This window comes from Seriola dumerili, unplaced genomic scaffold (assembly GCF_002260705.1).
Source record: "Seriola dumerili isolate Sdu_G_001 unplaced genomic scaffold, Sdu_1.0 BDQW01000044.1, whole genome shotgun sequence".
Taxonomy (NCBI): Eukaryota; Metazoa; Chordata; class Actinopteri; order Carangiformes; family Carangidae; genus Seriola; species Seriola dumerili.
This window is the reverse complement of record NW_019174299.1, coordinates 663,514-683,781: the sequence shown is the minus strand read 5'-3', so window position 1 is coordinate 683,781 and position 20,268 is coordinate 663,514. Positions and strand designations below refer to the sequence as shown.

General features: G+C 39.0%; 3 protein-coding genes across 4 annotated transcripts in view; 2 read left to right on the top strand and 1 right to left on the bottom strand.

Moving 5' to 3' along the window:
• On the top strand, nt 1–2,942 carry psmc3ip (PSMC3 interacting protein). Of its 2 annotated transcripts, XM_022739566.1 has the most exons (9): nt 1–251; nt 1,109–1,209; nt 1,297–1,386; nt 1,523–1,634; nt 1,856–2,001; nt 2,119–2,172; nt 2,353–2,412; nt 2,537–2,631; nt 2,872–2,942. In XM_022739566.1, the coding sequence occupies exons 1-8, from the start codon at nt 233–235 to the stop codon at nt 2,591–2,593; spliced, it is 639 nt and encodes a 212-aa protein (XP_022595287.1). In that variant the 5' UTR covers nt 1–232; the 3' UTR covers nt 2,594–2,631; nt 2,872–2,942. The 2 variants fall into 2 exon arrangements, with proteins under 2 accessions (XP_022595287.1, XP_022595286.1); XM_022739565.1 differs by lacking the exon at nt 2,872–2,942 and having other exon boundaries at nt 2,537–2,765.
• A 2,312-nt stretch (nt 2,943–5,254) lies between these two features.
• On the bottom strand, nt 5,255–9,391 carry mlx (MLX, MAX dimerization protein). Its single transcript, XM_022739564.1, has 8 exons — nt 9,321–9,391; nt 7,936–7,972; nt 7,692–7,781; nt 6,898–7,007; nt 6,661–6,763; nt 6,061–6,160; nt 5,454–5,652; nt 5,255–5,347 (listed from the first exon to the last, which is right to left on the bottom strand). The coding sequence occupies exons 1-8, from the start codon at nt 9,357–9,359 to the stop codon at nt 5,291–5,293; spliced, it is 735 nt and encodes a 244-aa protein (XP_022595285.1). The 5' UTR covers nt 9,360–9,391; the 3' UTR covers nt 5,255–5,290.
• A 1,699-nt stretch (nt 9,392–11,090) lies between these two features.
• LOC111217497 (formin-like protein 1) overlaps nt 11,091–20,268 on the top strand; it is a 12,184-nt gene continuing 3,006 nt past the window's right edge. Inside the window, exons 1-14 of the mRNA XM_022739394.1 lie at nt 11,091–11,668; nt 14,802–14,885; nt 15,279–15,365; nt 15,464–15,537; nt 16,246–16,329; nt 16,439–16,582; nt 17,316–17,424; nt 17,679–17,755; nt 17,844–17,937; nt 18,286–18,360; nt 18,450–18,560; nt 18,878–19,027; nt 19,156–19,257; nt 19,762–20,116. Coding sequence (XP_022595115.1) covers nt 11,480–11,668; nt 14,802–14,885; nt 15,279–15,365; nt 15,464–15,537; nt 16,246–16,329; nt 16,439–16,582; nt 17,316–17,424; nt 17,679–17,755; nt 17,844–17,937; nt 18,286–18,360; nt 18,450–18,560; nt 18,878–19,027; nt 19,156–19,257; nt 19,762–20,116 — 1,735 coding nt within the window. The 5' untranslated portion in view covers nt 11,091–11,479. The remainder of the gene's footprint in view (nt 11,669–14,801; nt 14,886–15,278; nt 15,366–15,463; nt 15,538–16,245; nt 16,330–16,438; nt 16,583–17,315; nt 17,425–17,678; nt 17,756–17,843; nt 17,938–18,285; nt 18,361–18,449; nt 18,561–18,877; nt 19,028–19,155; nt 19,258–19,761; nt 20,117–20,268) is intronic.

Below are 20,268 nucleotides of genomic sequence, written 5' to 3'. Positions count from 1 at the left end.
TTTGGTGCAAATCAAGATTGCTCAAGAGCGCTGATAATATTTATCGGCAAAACAGTAACCTTTAATTTATATATTTGAGACTCAATGTACGGAGAGTTTTCCAGCAATAGTTTTCCAGAAGAATGAGTTCAACTTGTGTGATGCATCTTAGCACATAAACGATCTTTTTAGTGACGTATATTTCGCGCGAAACTCCGTTTGGAAAAGCTAAGTGAAAGTGGACTGATCAGAAATGAGTAAAAAAGACAACGGTAAGTCGAGAGTTAGCATTATGTGAGGACTATAGACAGGTAGCTGGCGTGTCTGACACTCGTGTCGAGCGAACGGTGTCTGTTAGATGTCACGTACAATACGTTTGAAGTCTTAGCTAAGAAGCTATCGGCTAACGTTAGCTATATAGCCTGGTATAATAAGCTAACAGGGCTGAGGGCACTATAAATGATTTGTGATGTTACTGCAAATATGCCCACTTTAACACGACACCTTTATTTTAAAAATCAGACTCTAAAATATATCTATGCATTATGTAGAAGATAACTTTATCGTTCATTAGAGAGGGAATTGTCTTGGAAAAATTCAAAACAAAGACGATATACACTCAGATTATTAGGTACACTTAGTGAGAACTAATGCAGCCTAAAACAGCAGTCCTTCAATAAATTGTCGTTCATGAAGGTTATAATGTTCAGTTTTTGAAAGGTGTTGATTCAGCTTTGTTGGCATTTCAGAGGCTGCACTTTGTGGCGCTGTTGAATTATACTATGTTAATCTGATAGGCGTTTCTATTATTTTGTCTACACTACTTAAATCAATCAGGGTAGGCTGAGTAACAGAATCGGTTGAATCAACACCTCTAAAGCAGTTTTAACAAAAACTGAACTCATGAGTTTTAGCTCGTGTGTTCCTAATAAACTGCCAACGAAGTGTATGACATACATTATAATGACAGACAATTATGAAAGGAACTTGTAAAAAGAGCATAGAAGTCTAGTTGTGATACCTAGCCATATTTCAAGTGTATTAAGTGTAATGCAGTAGTACATCTAAGTACAGTTTGTGAATGTGTGTGTTTGCTCATATGATCAGATTGTCCTGTTGTCCTCCACAGGTGCGTCACTCATCCTTGCCTATTTGAATGAGAAGAATCGGCCCTACAGTGCACAGGATGTCTTTTGCAATTTACAAAAGCAGCATGGATTGGGCAAAACTGTAAGTTTAACACTTAATCCATTACATGCAATCGGGTATGTAGCTTAAAATGAATGAATGAATAATTGTATATTTGTGATTCACCAGGCAGTTGTCAAAGCCATGGAGCTGCTGGCTCTAGAGGGCAAGATAAAGGAGAAAACATATGGCAAGCAAAAGATTTATTTTGCAGATCAGGTTAGTATGTTCATGTGAAATACTGTGTTGTGGACATGTGGCGCTGAAAGTAACATATGCACAAACTGTTGTTTATGATAATCTTGTATGTTTCAGTTGAAACTGACTACTGACTGACTGCTTACACTTCCTACAGGCTCAGTTCAAAGATGTAAATGATGCAGACTTGAAGGCAATGGACTGTCAGATCTCAGAGCTCATTGCAGAGGCGCAGTCCCTCACACAGAGCTGCAGACAGCTGGATGCAGGTGGAGTACGCTGTCGATTTCTGCAATTTGATGTCTTGAGACAGAGCATTGTTTGTTTCCTTAGAGCCTAGTTGGTACTTATAGCATTTAGCATTTTGCACTGTTTAAGTCCACAGTATGTTGCTGTTTGATACACAAGTACAGTAAATGTTTTTGTCGAATTTCCAACATTTCTTACAAAGGAGATGTTGTGTAACCCTGTGTGAAATCTATGATTACAGAGCTGAAGGAACTCAACAGCTCCCTGACAACAGAGGAAATGATGTCAGAGATCCGAGAACTGAAAGCAGAGTGTTCTGAGTACAGAGCGCGTCTGGAGAAGATAAAGTCTGCCACAAATCATGTCACACCTGAAGAGAAAGAGAAGGTGTGGAGTGTATTTATGTTTTCCAGTGACAGCACACAATCTTAGAAACCTGGTGAAGATACTGCTGACATTTTTTCCACCATTTACTGTACAGTTGACTCATATTTTAATTTACAGGTCTACAAAGAGCGGACTGTTTACGTGAAAGAGTGGAAAAAGAGGAAGAGATTGGTATATATGTATATGCATACAGACATGCAACAAGTAGTTGATGAATAGATTCAAGAAAATGTGTTTTATATATATATATATATATATATATTATATTTTGATCAGTAGTTTCATAGTAATTTCAAGACATAAGTTGTTGCCACTAAAGCCTTAAACTTCATCGTGTGTTGTTTCTCTCAGGCTTCAGACATGATAAATGCAATCCTGGAGGGGTATCCCAAGAGCAAAAAGGAGTTCCTGGTGAGTGAAAGCAGCTCATGAAATTCACTTCCCAAAACTTTACGACACCTATGCATGTTTTGCTTGGGTGACAGTTTTTTGTTCACAGTACAAATGAATAACATATCTGGTGCTGCCCTTACAGGATGAAGTTGGAGTCGAAACTGATGAGGACTGTAAAGTGGTTGTTCCAAGTAACTGAAAGAACAAGAAAAACGCTTGTTCAGCTGCTTGAGTGATGTAAGTCCCTGCAGTGCTCTGCTAAGGAGATAGATTACTCATCAGAGCAGTCTGAGTCATTGCACATTACTTTATTTATAGCTTTTCTTTTGGACAAACAGTACACCTTAAATAAAAGTTGAATGGAGAAACAACTTTTGTAATTTAAAGTATATTTGTACAAAAATAGCTCTGTCATTTTGGAGACACTTACACTACATCAACTCATGGGCAACATCATTTTATTTTTCCCTTTTTCAGGCCATAAAACCAGTCCTGAGCCTACAATGAAAGTGTCAACAAATTATTTATTTTAGCTTTGACAGGTTTACATTCTTTGTTGTTCTTATTACATGTCTAAGTCCAGTTTGCTGCCATGTTTTTTGAAAACTAAAAAAAAAAGAAACACTTGCAGTGTATAAAGCATGGGCAGTCATTCATGACCGTCAGGTATTATGGTTGTCCCATTTTTTGTTAATCAGCCTTTGTACTGTTTATTGAAATTGTGGCCAAGCTATTAAATTTTCATGACAGCAACTTCTGCTTAAGGTCAAACTGAATTTCTGCAACACAATTTTTATTAATAATTGTTTTTTATTAGTGTATAATCATCTGAAACTAAGTAAAGTTGTGTTTTTTTTTTCAGCTCAGAATGAGCCCTTCATATCTATTTGGGGAGTGGGTCCTCTTCCATGGAGCCTGCCATATTTTACTATAGCCCATAAAAACAAAACAAAACACTGATTCTAGAGAGGGCCTTTTGCGTTTCTATGTTACTTGAAGGCCACCGTAGTTTATCCTACACACTTGGGGGGGGGGTATTCAGTTGGTTGCAATTTGCAACCAAAGCGCTAGGTGTCACTAAATCCTACACACTGGTCCTTTAACACTTGAATTCATTCTTTGGATATTATTATTATTAGCTACAAATGTAAAACCTAATGCAAAGCAATCCAGTGGCTCAGCCATAAATTCCCCCATCACAAAGAAAACATCACTGCAAACTACAAGCTCAATGTTGGGTCTCTGTGAATAATTTAGATGAAGAATTTATGTTATGATTTGGGATTTGGTGCTATATAAATAAAACTGACTTGACATTATTTTTGGTAAGGCACAATTCATGGCTAATCTGATTGGATTGTATTAGATTTTAAAGGTATACCTAATAAAGTCACCATTGAGTTAAATGGCTTTTGTAAAACTATCAAAAGAAAATAGTTTAATCAAAAAGAAAAGAGGGTCAAAAATCAGTGTTTCCCTTTGATTGAGGCAACTCTATTGAGCCAAAACCCAAGAAAATTAGCTTTATGTCATCTATTTAATTCAGTACAGATTAGGTGAAAATCTGTGTACAACTCTGTTCAGAATCTCTCTAGGAACCTGACTGGTGTAGAGTACAGTCCTAAACAGTCAGAACATTTTCACCATGGTGATACAGAGTATCAGACCTTTTCTAATGAACAATTACTGATCACAAAAGCCTCTGACAACCAAAGCAAATAGCATTTATCATGTTGGCATTAAAACCACTTAAGGTCCAAGTGATGAGATTTTAAGTCACTTGACATGAGAAGAAAACTGCAATCTGACAATTTATCAAAATCAATCACTCTTTATATTTAACATCTTCCAAATAAACACAACATGTATTACTGCAAATGAATCACTGCCTTTATATAAACAGAATCTCTTTTCACAATGTGCGGGTGTAGCTCAATTACTGTCAAAGTCAATAAACTGTATATAAACATAGATTCATACATTTTCCACCTGTATGCCGCCTACGTTGCAGACCTGTCACCCATGAGATTTCAGCATTTTTGTTGGCTCGTCACCGTTGCATTAATAAACACCTCAGTTTGTTTGACTAAAGCTTAAATAGTTGGTGATAAAATGCACACCCCCCCCCCAGAGTGTGCTTGTGATAGCACAGTTAGAATATGTGACAGTTACCCTGCAGTAGAGTAGGAGTGGAGTATTTTCCAATGTCTGCAATGGTTCAGGTCAGGAGTGGTATGGCTGACTCACAAGTGGTGCGCGCTCAAGCTGAGAGGAGCCCTTTGGTTCAGCATTAAGCTACAAAATGCTTGATGTGACAGAGGGGAAGGTGTGGGCTCATGAGTTTCACCCTTCCCTCTATTTCCCATTTGTTAGATTAAGAGGTTACAGAAGCAATACCAAACATTTACTTAATCTGTGATGAGAGTCTTGCAGATGAAACCTCCCACTGGCAGTGCCAGCTACTGCAGACACTAATGCAGGGTGCTGTTTTGCCTGCCCAATGCATTTAACATACACATTCATTTGCAAACTATTATTTTAAATTCTAAATTGTTGCATTTCCCCTGCATTTCTTAGCAGAATAATAGAATGAAATATGAACAATCAGCAGAGGCTGAAATATACATAGATATCAATGTATGTACACTTGCAATCAGAAAGAGATCAAAAAGTGATCTCTTAAACATAAAACTGCTCAATCCAATGCAATCAATGCAATTAATCTCTGCCCATACTGTGGGTTGAGGTAATCCAATTGCAGCCAGGGAGTCATGGATGAGCTGAAGTGAGTGTAAATACTGTGATTTGGCCTGAGGCTGATAAAAGTTTTTTACTCCAGCCTGAGAGGCCAGAGCAAGCCCAAAGTCTGGGACTTCAGTCCAGAGGTTTCACTCGATCAATAAAGCTGACCGCTGAGCTGCCGGAGCACTCCAACGACAAACTCCCTCAGCGTCTAGGAAAGAAGAGAAGAAGCATATAAACTAGAATTATCTCAACATTAAACAAAGCAATGTTTATGATTATTACTGTAACTGATCTGCTGTAAAATTACTCCTCACCTGTGGTTTGCAGTGCTCCTCAATCCAGCTAAAAACACAGGCAGAGAGGTCTTGGAAGCTGTTCACTGACACAGAAGTGCTGAAAGACTGGAACAGGGAGTCCATGATGCTCTGAAAGATGTTGAACTTGACCTGGTCAGACACCTGATCTCCCTGCTGTGGGTTGTCCTGGTGGGCCTTCACTATGTGCTCATAGTTCCTATTAAAAAAGACACTCATTGTTGACTGGCATCACAAAATGTATAACTCAATTAATGGCCATGACTGTTAAATAAAGAGGATTAATTCTTTCCATACACTAGATGGATTGATTTTCCGCCACAGCAAGTGTAACAGAGTCGCAACAAAAATCCTGCCGCAGCATTTAAAGCCTTTAGTCAAGGATATTTCCTTCCGTTGTTTAGATCTGATAGTAACTTAACGCTGTGTAAGGGCTGCTATCGAAGCATTTCTAACTCAAGAGTTTTCTCTTTTTGTCCATGATCAGCATTTCTTTTAAAATCCATCTTTTCATCTGTCTCTGGATGCAGAACATTCATGACTTTGGAATGCAAATGAGGCAAATATCTTTTCAGGATTTCACAAAGTTTGTGAGCCACATTCTTACGTTTTCATGATCTTCAATGCCATCACTTCTTTCCTTAGTACAGAAACTTCCTCCTCTTGCTTCTTCTTTTCTTTATGAAGAAAATGGATGTAGTCAATTGCTGAAAAAACAAAATACAGAAATGCATCAGTCAGGGATTTCTTCACTGCACAAAGACAGAAGAACTTTTTGACAAGTTTCCATCTTCCTAGGGGTGTTGTCCCTCCAAAAACATTTGCCAAATATTGAAAGTTTGCCATTTCCTCTTTTTCCTCTTTTAAAGAAACCCCAGCAAGTGTAGACATCCTCTGTGCTGTGGGATATTTGTCTCCAACATATTTCTATTGAATCTGGGTGTTCTGAACATATGCTAATTTATATCTATGTATGCCCTGTGTTCTTTTCCATTTTTGCTTGTTTGTGCAGTGTGAGTTTGGGAGACACTATCTGTAATTGGGGGATATAAGCAGTATGCTTGCAGAATTGAATCATGTGATGTGTGTTTTTGTGGCAGGTTGAAAAACTACTTAATAATAATAATGCCAATCTTTTCCAAGCACTTCCATCAGCTCCATGGGTGACCAATAAGTGTTAATCCAATAAGCCAACATCACAACTTACTTTTCTGCAGAATAGTAGCCTTGCTGATCTTCTGCGCTCCCACTGCAAATTCAGACTGCTGCTGGCAGGTTGGCACTATTGCCTGGAGGTCATCATAGCCTTTCTAAAGTTAAAAATAAGAAAGTCATTAATAACTACTGAAAAAAAAATCTAAAAATGCCCAACTCAAACTTTTCAAAGTGTGTGGTTCATCTGTGGTAAGTCACAGAGACCTATTGTGATCTACTGCAACCTTACCTTGATAGCATCTCTACGCTTCTGCTCAGCCTGTGTGTGTGCTTGTCTCCGTCGATCTTTATACTCGTCTTTATATGATGTCTCACGCCTGTAGTCACTGTCTTCATCATCTATCCAAGAATATAATGCTTCAATCAAGTCATATTGATTCCTGTAATGCACTTTCAACCGGCCTACACAAAACATTTATCTACAGACAGCAACTGATATAAAACTAGTTGGTGAACAAGCAAAAATACTTGCAAAGAGGGAGGAGCACTTTGACAGTTATGCAGCACAGACTTCATAACTCCATAAAACATAAAACCCTGTTGACAGAATCTGAATAAAGGCTGTAAAAACAACACTTTTGCAATCCAGTTCATGAAACACAATTATGCAGTATATAGCTCTCTAACTGTTTTTAAAGTTTTTCTGCTATCATTATATCGTTTATATTCTATTAGCGTGTCTATGTGCCCTATCATGCTTTAATACATCTGACCAAGTCCAATAAAACCTGCAATGAGCAGCAGAACAGGTTTTTCCTTTCATAAGTAGCAGGAAGCAAAATGAACCAAAGCAGGTTCTATGGTCATTTTACAGTGACTGAAAGTGACATAAAAATGATCTAATGATAATTTTTTTCAGGAATTAAATTTTAAAATGTACAACAGGATTCAGACTACAAGTACATGGATTTCAGGGAAATCATTCAGTGTGAGGTGTAGTCAAGCATCACAATCTAAATTTAGAACATATTCTCTTTTAAAATTGTCAAAAATGTCAGATAATCTTCGTTACAACCACAATACCTGTGTTTGGTACTGAAGAGGCACTTGTCGAACCGATGCTGTTGGCCCTAGACACGACGGTACCCTTTCTGGCAGTTTCAGCAAAGAAACCTACAGAGAAGCAGACATCAAAAATCTTTCACTGCAAGACCAGAAATAGATTGACATACCAATTTCAGCGACCAGAAACACAAGGTCACCATCGCATAGTCTAAATATCAAATAAAATGACAAACAATGGGATATGAAATGACTCAATACTCACTATGGTCAAAGCCACTGTCGCTGAAAGCACCGTCTGTCTGCCGTGCCATCACCAGACAACAGAAGGTGGAAAAAGGAAAAAATAGAGACTGAGAAGCTGGAATAGCAAGGGCAAAAATTGTGCTGCCCCAAATACATTGACAATAGACCAATAACTAGCAGGCCCAATACATTGCCTAAACCCCCACTGAGCATTGCCCTGATTTGTCCGTTTTGTAGAGGGTAAAGAGCTGGACTAAATTACTACTTCAATCACAGATCCACCGTTTGATCTAGGGCACCACAACACAATAGTTAATTCAATTTGTGGTTCCTAAAGTTGGGCCCAGTTTTCCCTAAAGCTTCCAATGGGCAAAACCCTGAAAAATGAATTTTCAATTTCAACATTAAGTCCTGCTTTGTGTTAACAGTATTTATCCAACTACAATTAAAAAACATTAATAGAGGATGCCTGAATAAAACCTGTAACAAATGTTACCCTCTAAAAAAATGTGTGTTGACAGCTTTATTGATTATTTTTCATCACATATCACAGACGTGTACATTTACATGACCACAGCTAAATGTGAGTCAACTGCTTTTCCATATCTACTGCTAGATCATAATCAGATACGACAGAGATAATGATTATATACCGTCTTGTTGAAAGCTTTAGTAAACAAGTTCTAACAAGGCAAAACGGACCAAATTATTTCCTAATCACAAATGTACAGTTTTATGAACCCACAAGTTGAATTTGGTGCGGCTGGAAACAACACTGACTTTACACCGATCAGCCATAACATTAAAACAGGTGACTGGTTTTAATGTTGTGACAGATTTTTTTCAAGGCATTAAGCCGTGGAAAAAAATAAAATAACTGAAACTACAAATTAAGGTTTAAATCAAATTATTAATGGTTCAGAATGACCTCTTAAAACATGCCACGCATATACACTAATCAGCCTCAACAATAAAAGCAGTTGCCTGTTTTAATGTTGTGGCTGTAGGGTGTATAAGCTAACAACTGTACATATTTGCAACTTTCTGACTCCTCAATAAATCTGCACTTCACTTACACATGGACTTTTAAAAAGAAGCATGCAAACAGAAAGTACAATTTCGCCCGTGTGTGCAGTGTGCAGATGTATTTTCTAAACAAATGAATTGTACATGAAGAACACGAGTTACCCCTTCATGACGCTTTGTTTACTTAACTAGCTAGCTAACCACTTTGGAGCATGCTAACGTTAGCTGTGGTGCTAACAAAGCCCCGTTCCTCTACAACGTTAGCAAAACGTCAACTTTCAGACAAAACAAAGTTCGTCATTTATCACTGCTGTCAGACAGCAGACGTGCGAATAAACTTAACAAAAAAGTTGAGGTTAGCTAACATTAGTTACTTACTTTCCAGTGGTTTTCTGGGGACGTTGACGGGTCCGTCATTTTGGAATGCAATACAACTAACAGCCCTGCTGCCTTCGCGTCCGTCTAGTAAATTCCAATTTTATCACTCTTCAAAAACTTTCGGAAAACTGAACTCCTGTCAAATAGTCCGTGTTGGAAGAACAATTGGCATCATTAACTTAAGTAAAAGTACCAATACAACTAGGGCTGAAACTAACAATTAGCTTCTATATTGATTAATCTGTCGTTTTTCTCAATTAATCGACTGTTAGTTTCTGTCTATATACAGGTTAAAAACACTCAAGATGACAAGGTCTAAAGATTGCTTGATTCAGTCCAAAGCTCAAAGATATTTTATAAACTATATGACAAAGAAAAGCAGCAAATGTTCACAATCAGCAGATATTTAACATTTTTGCTTGAAATTGGCTGAATAGTAATTCAGCTAGTTGCCAATTAATTTTTTAACGACTAATTGTTGCAGCTCAAAATGCAACAATGTGAAAAATACTGTATTGCAAGTAAATGCCCATGCATTTAAAACACTGCTTAAATGGGTATCATCAGCAAAATAAAGTGTCAAAAGTGAAAGTAATGCATAAAACTGGTTTATTTTATGAATGGTTTAGGCTACATGCCAAAATGATGTCAAACTACTGGTTTAATCTTTAACAATGTGTTTTATTTTATGTGTTTTCAATGTAAAATCTTAATCTGAAAAGTAACATTTTGATATACTAGCTATTGATATAGCCCAGTGAAAAGTACTTTTCCCCTTAAAATGTAGTGAAGTAGAAGTATTAAGTAGCATGAAACGGAAATATCCGAGTAAAAGAGCAGCTCAAAATTACAAAACTCGCGTTATTTTTCATCACTGCAAATATCTAAATAAAAAATAATAGTGACTTCTTGCCCAACTGTATCAAGACTAAAAACTTCGATAATTTGTATTCATTTGAATGAATAATTGCCGCCCACAACTAACTTATTAATTTGTTCCCTCAAGCGAACTAATTCACGAATCATCAAAACCATGAAGGCTTCATGGTGAAACAACTGGTGCTAGAAGTTACTATTCATAACCAATTTTTGTTACAGGGTCCATGTCAACTGCACTCATTTAAAGCATCTTGATTGTTATATGGAGGCCACAAATATAACAGTCCTGTATGTAGTGGTAATGCACCTGAAAGCTGATTGTCAACCAGCATAAAAGAACATCAGAAGAAGAAGAAGACGAAGAAGACGAAGAAGAAGAAGAAGCCCTACATGCAGTATTTAGCTTTAAGCACAGAGAGGCGCTGTTGCACAACCTTGTCACTCAGCAGCTAATCTTTACTGACTGCCACAAACAATCTGGCCTCACTTGAAGGGAAATGACCAAAACAAATGTAACTTCAGGCCCATGCAAGTTAAGCTTGCTTCAAGAGAATGAATGGCTCCAATGGCTCCAGTGTAGAGGAGGACTCATGGTTAAGTGGGAGAAAGTTTCCTGTGCTTCATTTTACATCTACATCTGTTTGGTTAGTATCCTCTACCCTGGACTCTCTGCTGTTTTTTAATTCCTGTACTACCTAATCTTACTCATCATCCAACTACTGTATGCACGGTGCAGCTGATAGTTACCATGTTTACCCTGTCCTCCACCCCAGGTTCTTTTGCTGTCATGCACAGGAAGTTACTCTTCTGCTTTTGTGCTTCTGTGGTTTCTGTCTGTGTTACATAGTGTGTCACACTCCCCTCTATTTCCTCTCTAAGCTTAGCCCTCTGTACTAACATCACCAGAACAGTTCTCGGTCTAAGAGTGTAGAGAAAAGTGTTTTGAGATATAGGTGGGGCCTTTCTTAGAGCACACGAGGCTCAACACATTACCATATTCGCAAAGGTACTTGAGAGTAACAGGTTGATCAGAGGACAGACATGAGGACAAACTGCCGTCTTTCATCAACCACGCTGTCTTCAGGACCAAAGCGGAGGCAGTAGGCCAGCAGCTTGATGCTCTTCTCACTGAAGACCCAAAGACTTGGTTTGCTTTAGGCCTGCTTGTTTTAGTTATTTGGAGTGACTGCTTTTTGTCACTCTGTTTTGGAATACACTGATTTCTCAGGAGAAGGGGTTTGTGTAAGGCTTTCCCCCTGGATTACTTGTGGAGATTAGTGATGGGGAATGCGGCTGCGGGGGGCGTGGAGCAGCAAACGACTGAGGGCCAGAGAGAGGCCAGGAACTCAGTCGGGGCAGCTTCAGGAATGAGTGACCCCACACCAACCTTGCAGAAGAAGCAGCCGGCTCCCCCCAAACTGCCCATGCCCCCAGAGGAGGAGCTGGAGAAGCGTTTCAACGTGGTGCTGGTGAGTGGCGGCACAGGAGACAATAATGCACACACCATTAATGCACATGAAAAGACAGAGATAATGAACTTGGTGTATCACCAATGCCAGCCAGGTTTTGTGGTAGATGCTGGGAGGATTGTGCAGGAGGTGGAGAAATAACAAAACACATCCAATTTATCATCTGTAATTAAAAGTTTGTTATACATAGCAAGTGCTTAGAGTCCTCTTTTGAACATTTATGACTCATTGTTTCTGCCAGAAACCAATTTAAACTGAATACAGACTAAATATGTCTGGTTTTTCCCACTTGTAGTCTCACAATTTTTTACAACATCTAAATCTGGAAAACCACTTGTCTGGTATGTACAGAGAGAAAAACTTTGCAAAATATCAGCTTTCAACGTGCTCTAGCAAAGAGTCATTTGACCTGCCATTTTACCCAATCATATTTGCACTAAGGTTATCAATAACTGCTCTATTCACAGTAGGGATATCACTATAAACACATTGTTATCAACAAGTTGCCAGGTTCATCTCAGCACTTCTTTCCTTCACAGTTTGATTTGAAAATATCAGAGTAGGAACAGGGTGATTAGTGCATGCAGAGGCAGCTGGCCCCAAGGGGAAGTTGAGCAATACATTTACATGAGAGAGACCATAAGACCGGAAAGCAACGGTTTCACCATTCTTTCACCAGACTTTCAACAAGTTGGAAAACATAAAGCCTCACAACAAATACTTTGAGAATTTGAGACATCACAAAGCATCAAAACAAGTTGTTTACAATCAGGGATCCTGAGCCACTTAAATCTTTGATTATTTTTCCTACGTATCTGTAGTGGAAATAACAACAACAACTACAAATTCCACTCTAGTTATCTGGTTTTTATGTCTCATGTTAATGAGAATAAACAGCTCCAAAAGTGAACTAAAGAGCAATAAGACCATAAATGTGATGTCATGCTGACCCACTGCAGCCTGTAACATCAATACAGAGTCTGGCTCTGTGGACCTCAACACTTTATCTCAGGTTTTACACCTAAATGAGCTTCATTTACTCCATGGTTATAGCTTTGCTCTCTGCTCACTGGTGAAAAAAAAAGAATTGCCTTTCATTTTTTTTATGATGCTACATGAAAGTGTTACATCATGGATTATTAGAGGGGCAAAGTCTTCTCTTTTGTCTCTGGATGAACAGCATGAACTGTTCAGGTCAGCAGACAAACAGCAGCCATGTTTCCTCCTTGAAGTGTAGTAATTATCCACTTTACCAAGAAAGTTATTTGTTTGTATTTTGCTTTATGACATTTTTAAAAAAAAGGAGGGCAAATAGGTTTTTATTTGGTATTGTCAACATCCATCAAAATATTCATATGAAATTCTGTTATTTATCTTGAGATATAAAAAAAAACTTGATAGTTTATGAATTTCTAATGCCCTATTAACTAGAATAACGACCACTGCATTAATCATTAAGATTTGAAATAATAGATATGTATAGATTATAAACAAACACTTTCTTTATGTTAAAATTGCATGTGATGTTGACAAAGCTTCCTCTGAAAATGTAAATATCATATGTCATTACACCAGTAATGTGGCTTAACTATTTCATGAGATCTGTGTGACATATTCTGCTAAACAAAGGTGGAATATATGAAAGTATGACCTCACTTCCCCTTTTGGCAACATGCTTCCGATCTCAACTGAAGAAAGATGTCATTCCGTACTTTTCTTAAGTGAAGATTCAAGTGTTAAAATGTGCTTAACCAACCCTAGAAGGAAATGAGTGGACTTTCCTCTTCATTTCTACGTTATTCCTAAACTGAAGGAACACAGACTTATGCTCATGTAAGTCAATGCCAGTGAAAAATGTACACAAAGCGAGACAATTTATTCAGTAAGTGTTGTACCATGAAACCACATTGAGACCCTCCCTCGCCCCACCAAGGAAGACGCGCCAGCTCCTCAGCAGCAAACCAACAGGCCATTTCCGTTTCTGCTTCTCTTTTTTTTTTTTTTTTAAGGTGTGAAATAGAAAACTACAAACGTTGAAGTACACACATCAGAATTAAGGTCAACTCCTAAGATGAAATGATTAGCCTGGCCAGTAAATCATCACTGAGTGTGTGTTTCGGAGTGGATCAGGTGTATAGGCAGTGATAGGGCTGGTGTAGATTGCAGCGGTTCTGTGAATCTGGAGGATAACTGTATAAAAAAATGATGTTAGAGCAAGAATATAATTATTCACAAACAACTCTGTAATTAAAGCCTTTTATTTGAGAGTAAATCAGTCTCTCATAACATGAGTTATAGCCACTGGTGCACCAGTTCTTTTTTTCTCCACACAAACTCTCTTACTCGGCTCTGAATCATTCATAATACTTAATATGAATTCATTAAAGCATTCAGTTCTTAAGGCATTTGAAGGGGGGAATAACCTGACTTTCACGAATCAAACATTTTACTGTAGGTTGAGGGCGGCAACTCAAATTGAAACTGTTAATGTCAACTCCTCAGACGTTTGAGTCAATCTGCACAAAAGGGTGGAGAAGGTGGGGGGGGGGTTCTTCATCTGTATATCTCCAACTGAGATAATCTGTATTTTAATTTTGGTTATATTACGTAATAAAAAAGTGATAAAACTAACAAATAAATAAAAATGGTTGGTGGTGTATGTGCGTTATTTCATCGACATCTTTATCTTTATTAGAGGTTGCATTACCGTGAAATTTGACATTTTGTCATCACATGCACAGGCTCTAAGATCAGTTAAATAATTCTGTTTGTTATGACTACATCATATACATAACCAAAAATATTTAATTCCAAGGCACATGGTACCCACTGACAACCATCAATACAGACATGTAAACATTGAGTCATCTGTGCTTCCGGCAGGTAGTGAACACCCTTGTGCTTTGGTCTGAAAGTGCATTTGTGGTTTGGAACACGTTTACATTGTTGTATAAGCAGGAAAGATGAAGAAATTACCAGGTATAATATTTATGGGCTGAACAATAGTGGAGGTGTTAAGATGAGTTATTGTGTGATGAATACAAAATGTATGAGTCGTATTTCTGTGTATAAATTTACTTCCATTACTTCAGATTCTTCAAGTTGAAACCTGTCTCTTCTTCCTGTCTTTCAGAGCTACATGAACTTGCCTCCAGATAAACTGAAGCTATTGAGTCAATATGACAATGAAAAGAAGTGGGAATTAGTCTGTGATCAGGTGAGAGCATTTTTCTTTTATTAGTAATGAGCTGGTTTCACACGATTACACTTCATCAAACGTCATCAAACTGAGCAGGATCCTTGAAGTGGCACCTTCACTGGGACGGAGTTGACACAAAGTACATAAACACCCAAAGTGGATCTGTGGTATAGAGCACAGTGCAGTGAGAAAACCTTGCAGCGCAGTTTCTGTGGTGGCAAGTGATAGAGGCGTTGGCATGGCAACAGAGAGCGGGTTGTGTCTGTTCTATTTACGCACGCAATAATAACGTCAGATGCTATGCTCAAATGCCTCCACTCCAGTTATCAGTTTCAGATTGTTGATAAAATAAAATGAACGGTCAAAAGCTTTGATGTTTGACTGGGTTCTCTGTGAATATTTCTCCCCCAGGAGCGTTTCCAGGTGAAGAGTCCCCCATCCACTTACCTGGCCAAGATCAAGAGCTTTTACCAGGATCAAGGAGGAGTGTCTCGCAGGGTCAGTGTGAAGCATCATCCTCCTCTTCATATTTGACTCATTTTTAGTTTCCTATCTGCACAATGGTGTCCTGACGCTTAAATCTTCTGCTTCTTTAGCTGAAGAAAAGGATCCAAGATGCAACTCAGGTGCTTAAAGATCTGGAGATATCACTTCGCACAAATCACATTGGGTGAGCTTGTTGAGTAGGGATGGGTCCTATTTGATGTTTATTTGATTGTTTGATGTGCAATGTGATTTTATGTCATTGTTTTACCCTTTAACATATTTTATTGCTTTTCTAAAAATATTTTTTAGTATTTTTAGAATTTTAATCTTAACATATTTTATACATTTTTAACATATTTGACTTTTTACATTTTTTTGAATCATTATTTAAAGCAGCATATTGCATGTGCATTAATAACTCCACAGGGCACCTTAAAATAGGTGCTAAAGAAATTAAGTTTTCAATTATTGTCAGTGTTATTATGATTAGTGGTCAGTTTTAGTTCATTGAGCATTAAAGGATTAAAGGATAATTGTAAAAGCTAAAATGTAATGCAACAGTAGCACACAAAGGGAAGAGTCATAGTCAGCAAACTGGCTCAGTAATAGCATTTATACAGCAATGATGATCAAAAGTTTGCTAACATAAACTACTGGTCAAACCAGACCAACTAAAGTTGAAAGTGAAAAACTGCTGAGTGTATTGAATTGAGCATGAGTTTGTTTTATTGATTGATTAACGTTTAATTTGTAAGAGCAAGATGGTGTTATTTCTTTTTTCAAGAGTTTACATAGTGTTGCTTTAAGTCCAATCTCATCACAGAGTCTGTGATGTGTAATTCAAAACATATTCCTCTATCAGTGTTTAATGTCTCATGCTTTGTTTTTGTAGATGGGCCCAAGAGTTTCTCAATGAGCAAAACAATGGTTTGGATGTTCTGGTGGAATACCTGTCCCATGCGCAAAGTGACGCCTCGTGAGTACCAGCAGGGAGTGAAAACAACCACAGAATCTGATGCTGTTTTATGATTAAAATTATTTTTCACTGTGCATGTTTATTTTGTATTTCTTATTTTCCTTTTTAGGTTTGATGTGGAGAGCGTTGAAAATGGTGGCACCCTGTCAGACAGAGGAAAGCCAGCAGAGAGGTCGATGGAGGATTTGACCAAGAGCTCCAGCAGCTCTCACTCACATGGGATGACCAGAGCTGCCCGTGCACTGACTGTCAGGTAAGAAGCTCTGGACAAGCAAGACTTTTTTTTTAGCATCTGTTAGAAGTGACTGTACATAAAGTGCACCCCCACCCCCTATTAAAGAGGAACATTCAGCTCACACTGTCAGAAAATAGAGTCACGCAAGGGAGAAGTGGTGTGATGGTGCCACGTTGTAGTGCTACAGAGGTGACTAGCTTTATACCTTTCTCAAATGAGCTGAACCTTGAAAATTCCCTGTTTATTTTGCATATTTAGGTACAAATCCACAAATTCTTCATTAATACAAGCGCTGTAATAAATAGTGAGAGCCCTGATTGATTAACCAACTGCAAATATTTGTAAAATTGAAGCAGTACAGCAGGCTAAATACCTTTTCAACTTAATCAATATGTATTATTTATTGTATACCACTCTGTTTCTTATCTTAGACAGCAGCTCCTCTTCAAAATGAGACATCCCAACCACTATGAATACCTCAATTTCTCACACACTCCTTCATTCACATCTTAAGCTCATTTGTTGAGCATTTCATTCTTTATTTTCCTTCCACCCGATGACACATTTCAAATGTCAGACAGACATGGTGGATGTCAAAAATAGTGCCGGAAGCCGTGTTATAATTAGCTAGATGCACTCAGAACTATTTTACAGTTATCTTGATATTTGTGGCCCTCAACTTCAAAGCAGTTGCACATACAAGAACTACTCTTTGAGTATTCATTCATGTGTCCATACGCCTTCTCTACAGAATAAGCTCCACTCTGGGGAACAAGATGCACAAAAAGTCCCATTCATCCAACCAGAGAGATGATGTACACGTGTGCATAATGTGCTTGCGAGCCATCATGAACTACCAGGTAGAGTCTTAACATCCTCTGCTTCTCTTACCATGCAAAAGTTTTTCTTCAAGCAAGTTTGTTTGTTTTTTTGCCAGTGGGTTGATATAATTCCACTCCTGTTTCACTAGTCTCTGCTGGATGAAAGAAAAACACAAACTTGAACTTAAATTTTTAGCAGGGTAGTTTTTTTTTCTCAAACTAAAGACAAACACTTTTCCTGCATCAGCTCTCTGGGGGGGGCCCAGCTGTTTATATTTTCCTTCTTCTTTCAGTCTGGTTTTAACCAGGTGATGACTCACCCGCGCTGTGTGAACGAGATCACCCTCAGTCTCAACAGCAGGAATCCCAGGTGAGCGCTTTTGTGTGTGAGACAAAGTGTGTGTTGTCTGTTTGCCTGCATCCATATCTATCATTACCGCTCTCCTCTGCTGCATCAGGACCAAAGCCCTCGTGCTGGAGTTGCTGGCTGCCGTGTGTCTCGTCAGGGGAGGGCATGATATCATTCTCTCTGCTTTTGACAACTTCAAGGAGGTGAGCTGAGTTTTTCTTAACGATTTCACCGTAATGTGTTGGCCTCATTTGACTTTGACTGCTGTTCATTCAGTCATACCATTGTTTCAGACATCCCCTCTTTCATTAGTCATCCTCTGACTGGCAAAATCCACCTGTCACATGCGCTGTGGTCATAATTTTAGCTCATGTCGCAACCATGCATGTGTGTGTTGTTCTAAATGCAAGTGTAGTGCAGAGCTAAGAGTATAACTGTTTACTCTACCACGTATTAGAGATACAGTTATGCCCAAACCCTCCACCCCCCCAACGCCCCCATGTGGTCAACAATTAAAATACATATTCAGATAAGTTGATGTTTTTTCTCAGGTGAGCAAAGAAAGGAACCGCTTTGAAAAGCTGATGGAGTACTTCATCAATGATGACAGCAACATTGACTTCATGGTACGTCCTCAAATGTATTACCTACACACTGGTTGAATGTTAAGTTATAGACGTGCTTGAGCTTTAACTGTCATTGTGTCCGTTTCAAGGTGGCTTGCATGCAGTTCATAAACATTGTGGTCCATTCAGTGGAGAACATGAACTTCCGTGTCCACCTGCAGTACGAGTTCACTCACCTTGGATTAGACAAGTATCTAGAGGTGAGTATATGTACATAGGAAGTCAGTGGTTTACAAATATCTTGAGTATATCTTCTACTGTATAAATCTATGTTTGAAGGTGAACCAGAATCAGTCTGTATCCCATTTTAGAACATTTTTACAACCATATTCTGTCTGTGTATAATAACAGATGTAGTATTAGGTGCTTATAGTTTTTAACTGTCTGTTCTTCATCAGATTCAGGAGCTCTCAGTTGCAGAATAATTACCGTCATCTTGCTACAAATATCATATTATTCTCCATCATCTGAGTGTATTCCCATAATGCATAATTTCTGTATGTGTTTTGTGTGTTAGGGTCTGAAGCAAACAGAGAGTGAGAAGCTGCAGGTCCAGATCCAGGCCTACCTGGACAACGTGTTAGACGTGGGAGCTCTGCTGGAGGACGCTGAGAACAGAGGAGGGGTGCTGGAGCATGTGGACGAACTGCAGGAACACAATGTACAGGTCAGCTACACAATAAATAAAAAAAAAAAAAAAAAAAAAAGGAATCTCAATGAGCAAAAAAAAAGAAAAAGAAAAGAGACTTTGGTGTTGTGATGTTAAAGCAGTGTTGTCTGTGTGTCGTGTTGCAGCTGAGTGTCCGGCTTCAGGAAATTGAGAATCAGACGACAGGGCGGATATCAGAACTCGAGACTCACCTCATGCAGGCGACCAAGGAGACCGAGCTGCTCAAAGTGAGTGCTGCTCCGTGACATGTACAATGTTTAACATGATTAATCAGCCAAGGAAGGTGGGCCATCTGCCATAATGAGGTGAAAGAGAGTGGCAGTTCACTTTAATTTAATAATCATCTTCACTATTGGCGGCGTGACTCTGTGGATGGTGGTATCAGTCTGTTGGTCTGTACGGTCAGTCCACCCACCACTTTGGCCCAGACTGAAATATCTCCACAGATATTTGATGGATTGATATGAAATGCTGAGCAGACATCCGTGGCTCCAAGAGGGTGAATCCTAATGACTTTGGTGATTTTCCTCCTGCACTACTTTTTTATTTTTTTTTTTAGAGTGAAATGTTTCGACAAGTATTGGCTGGTTTGCTGTGAAATTTTGTACACATTCATGTTCCCTTCAGGACGAATTGTATAAACTTTAAAGCCTGACGACAGAATGTGGGTTATATGCTCTTTGCGAATTTACTGTAAGTTGTGTGTCTATATTCATGTTTTTATCTTATAGGAAAGCCTACGAGAGTCCTGTTCCCAGGTCAGTTCTTTGCAGCAGAGAGAAAGAGAGCGTGAGCTGGACAGGGAGAGGGAGAAGGACAGGGAGCGCCTCAGCACTTCAGCCGTGCAGACCCCCTCAGAGCTGGAGGAGAAGATCCAGGAGCTGCAGGACAAGGGGCTGATCCGACTGGGGCGAAGCGCCTCAGGAGGTCTGGACATCCAGGTTGTGCCTGTCACAGTGGTCGAGTACGTCCAAGCCCCGGCCCCGGCCCCGGCCCCGGCCCCGGCCACTCAGCCAAGCACAGCCTCCCCAGAGTCCAGCCCCCCTGGTTCTGTCCCTCCTCCTCCCCCTCCTCCTCCTCCCCCTCGTGACCAGGCCTTCAGCAGAGCTCATCGTATCGGTCAGAACAGGAAGGTGATGATCTACCGCTTCGTTACCAAGGCCTCTGTGGAGGAGAGGATTACTCAGGTAAACAGGACGAGTTCAATACACAAAATCAGTGATTCAACACTTGTAACG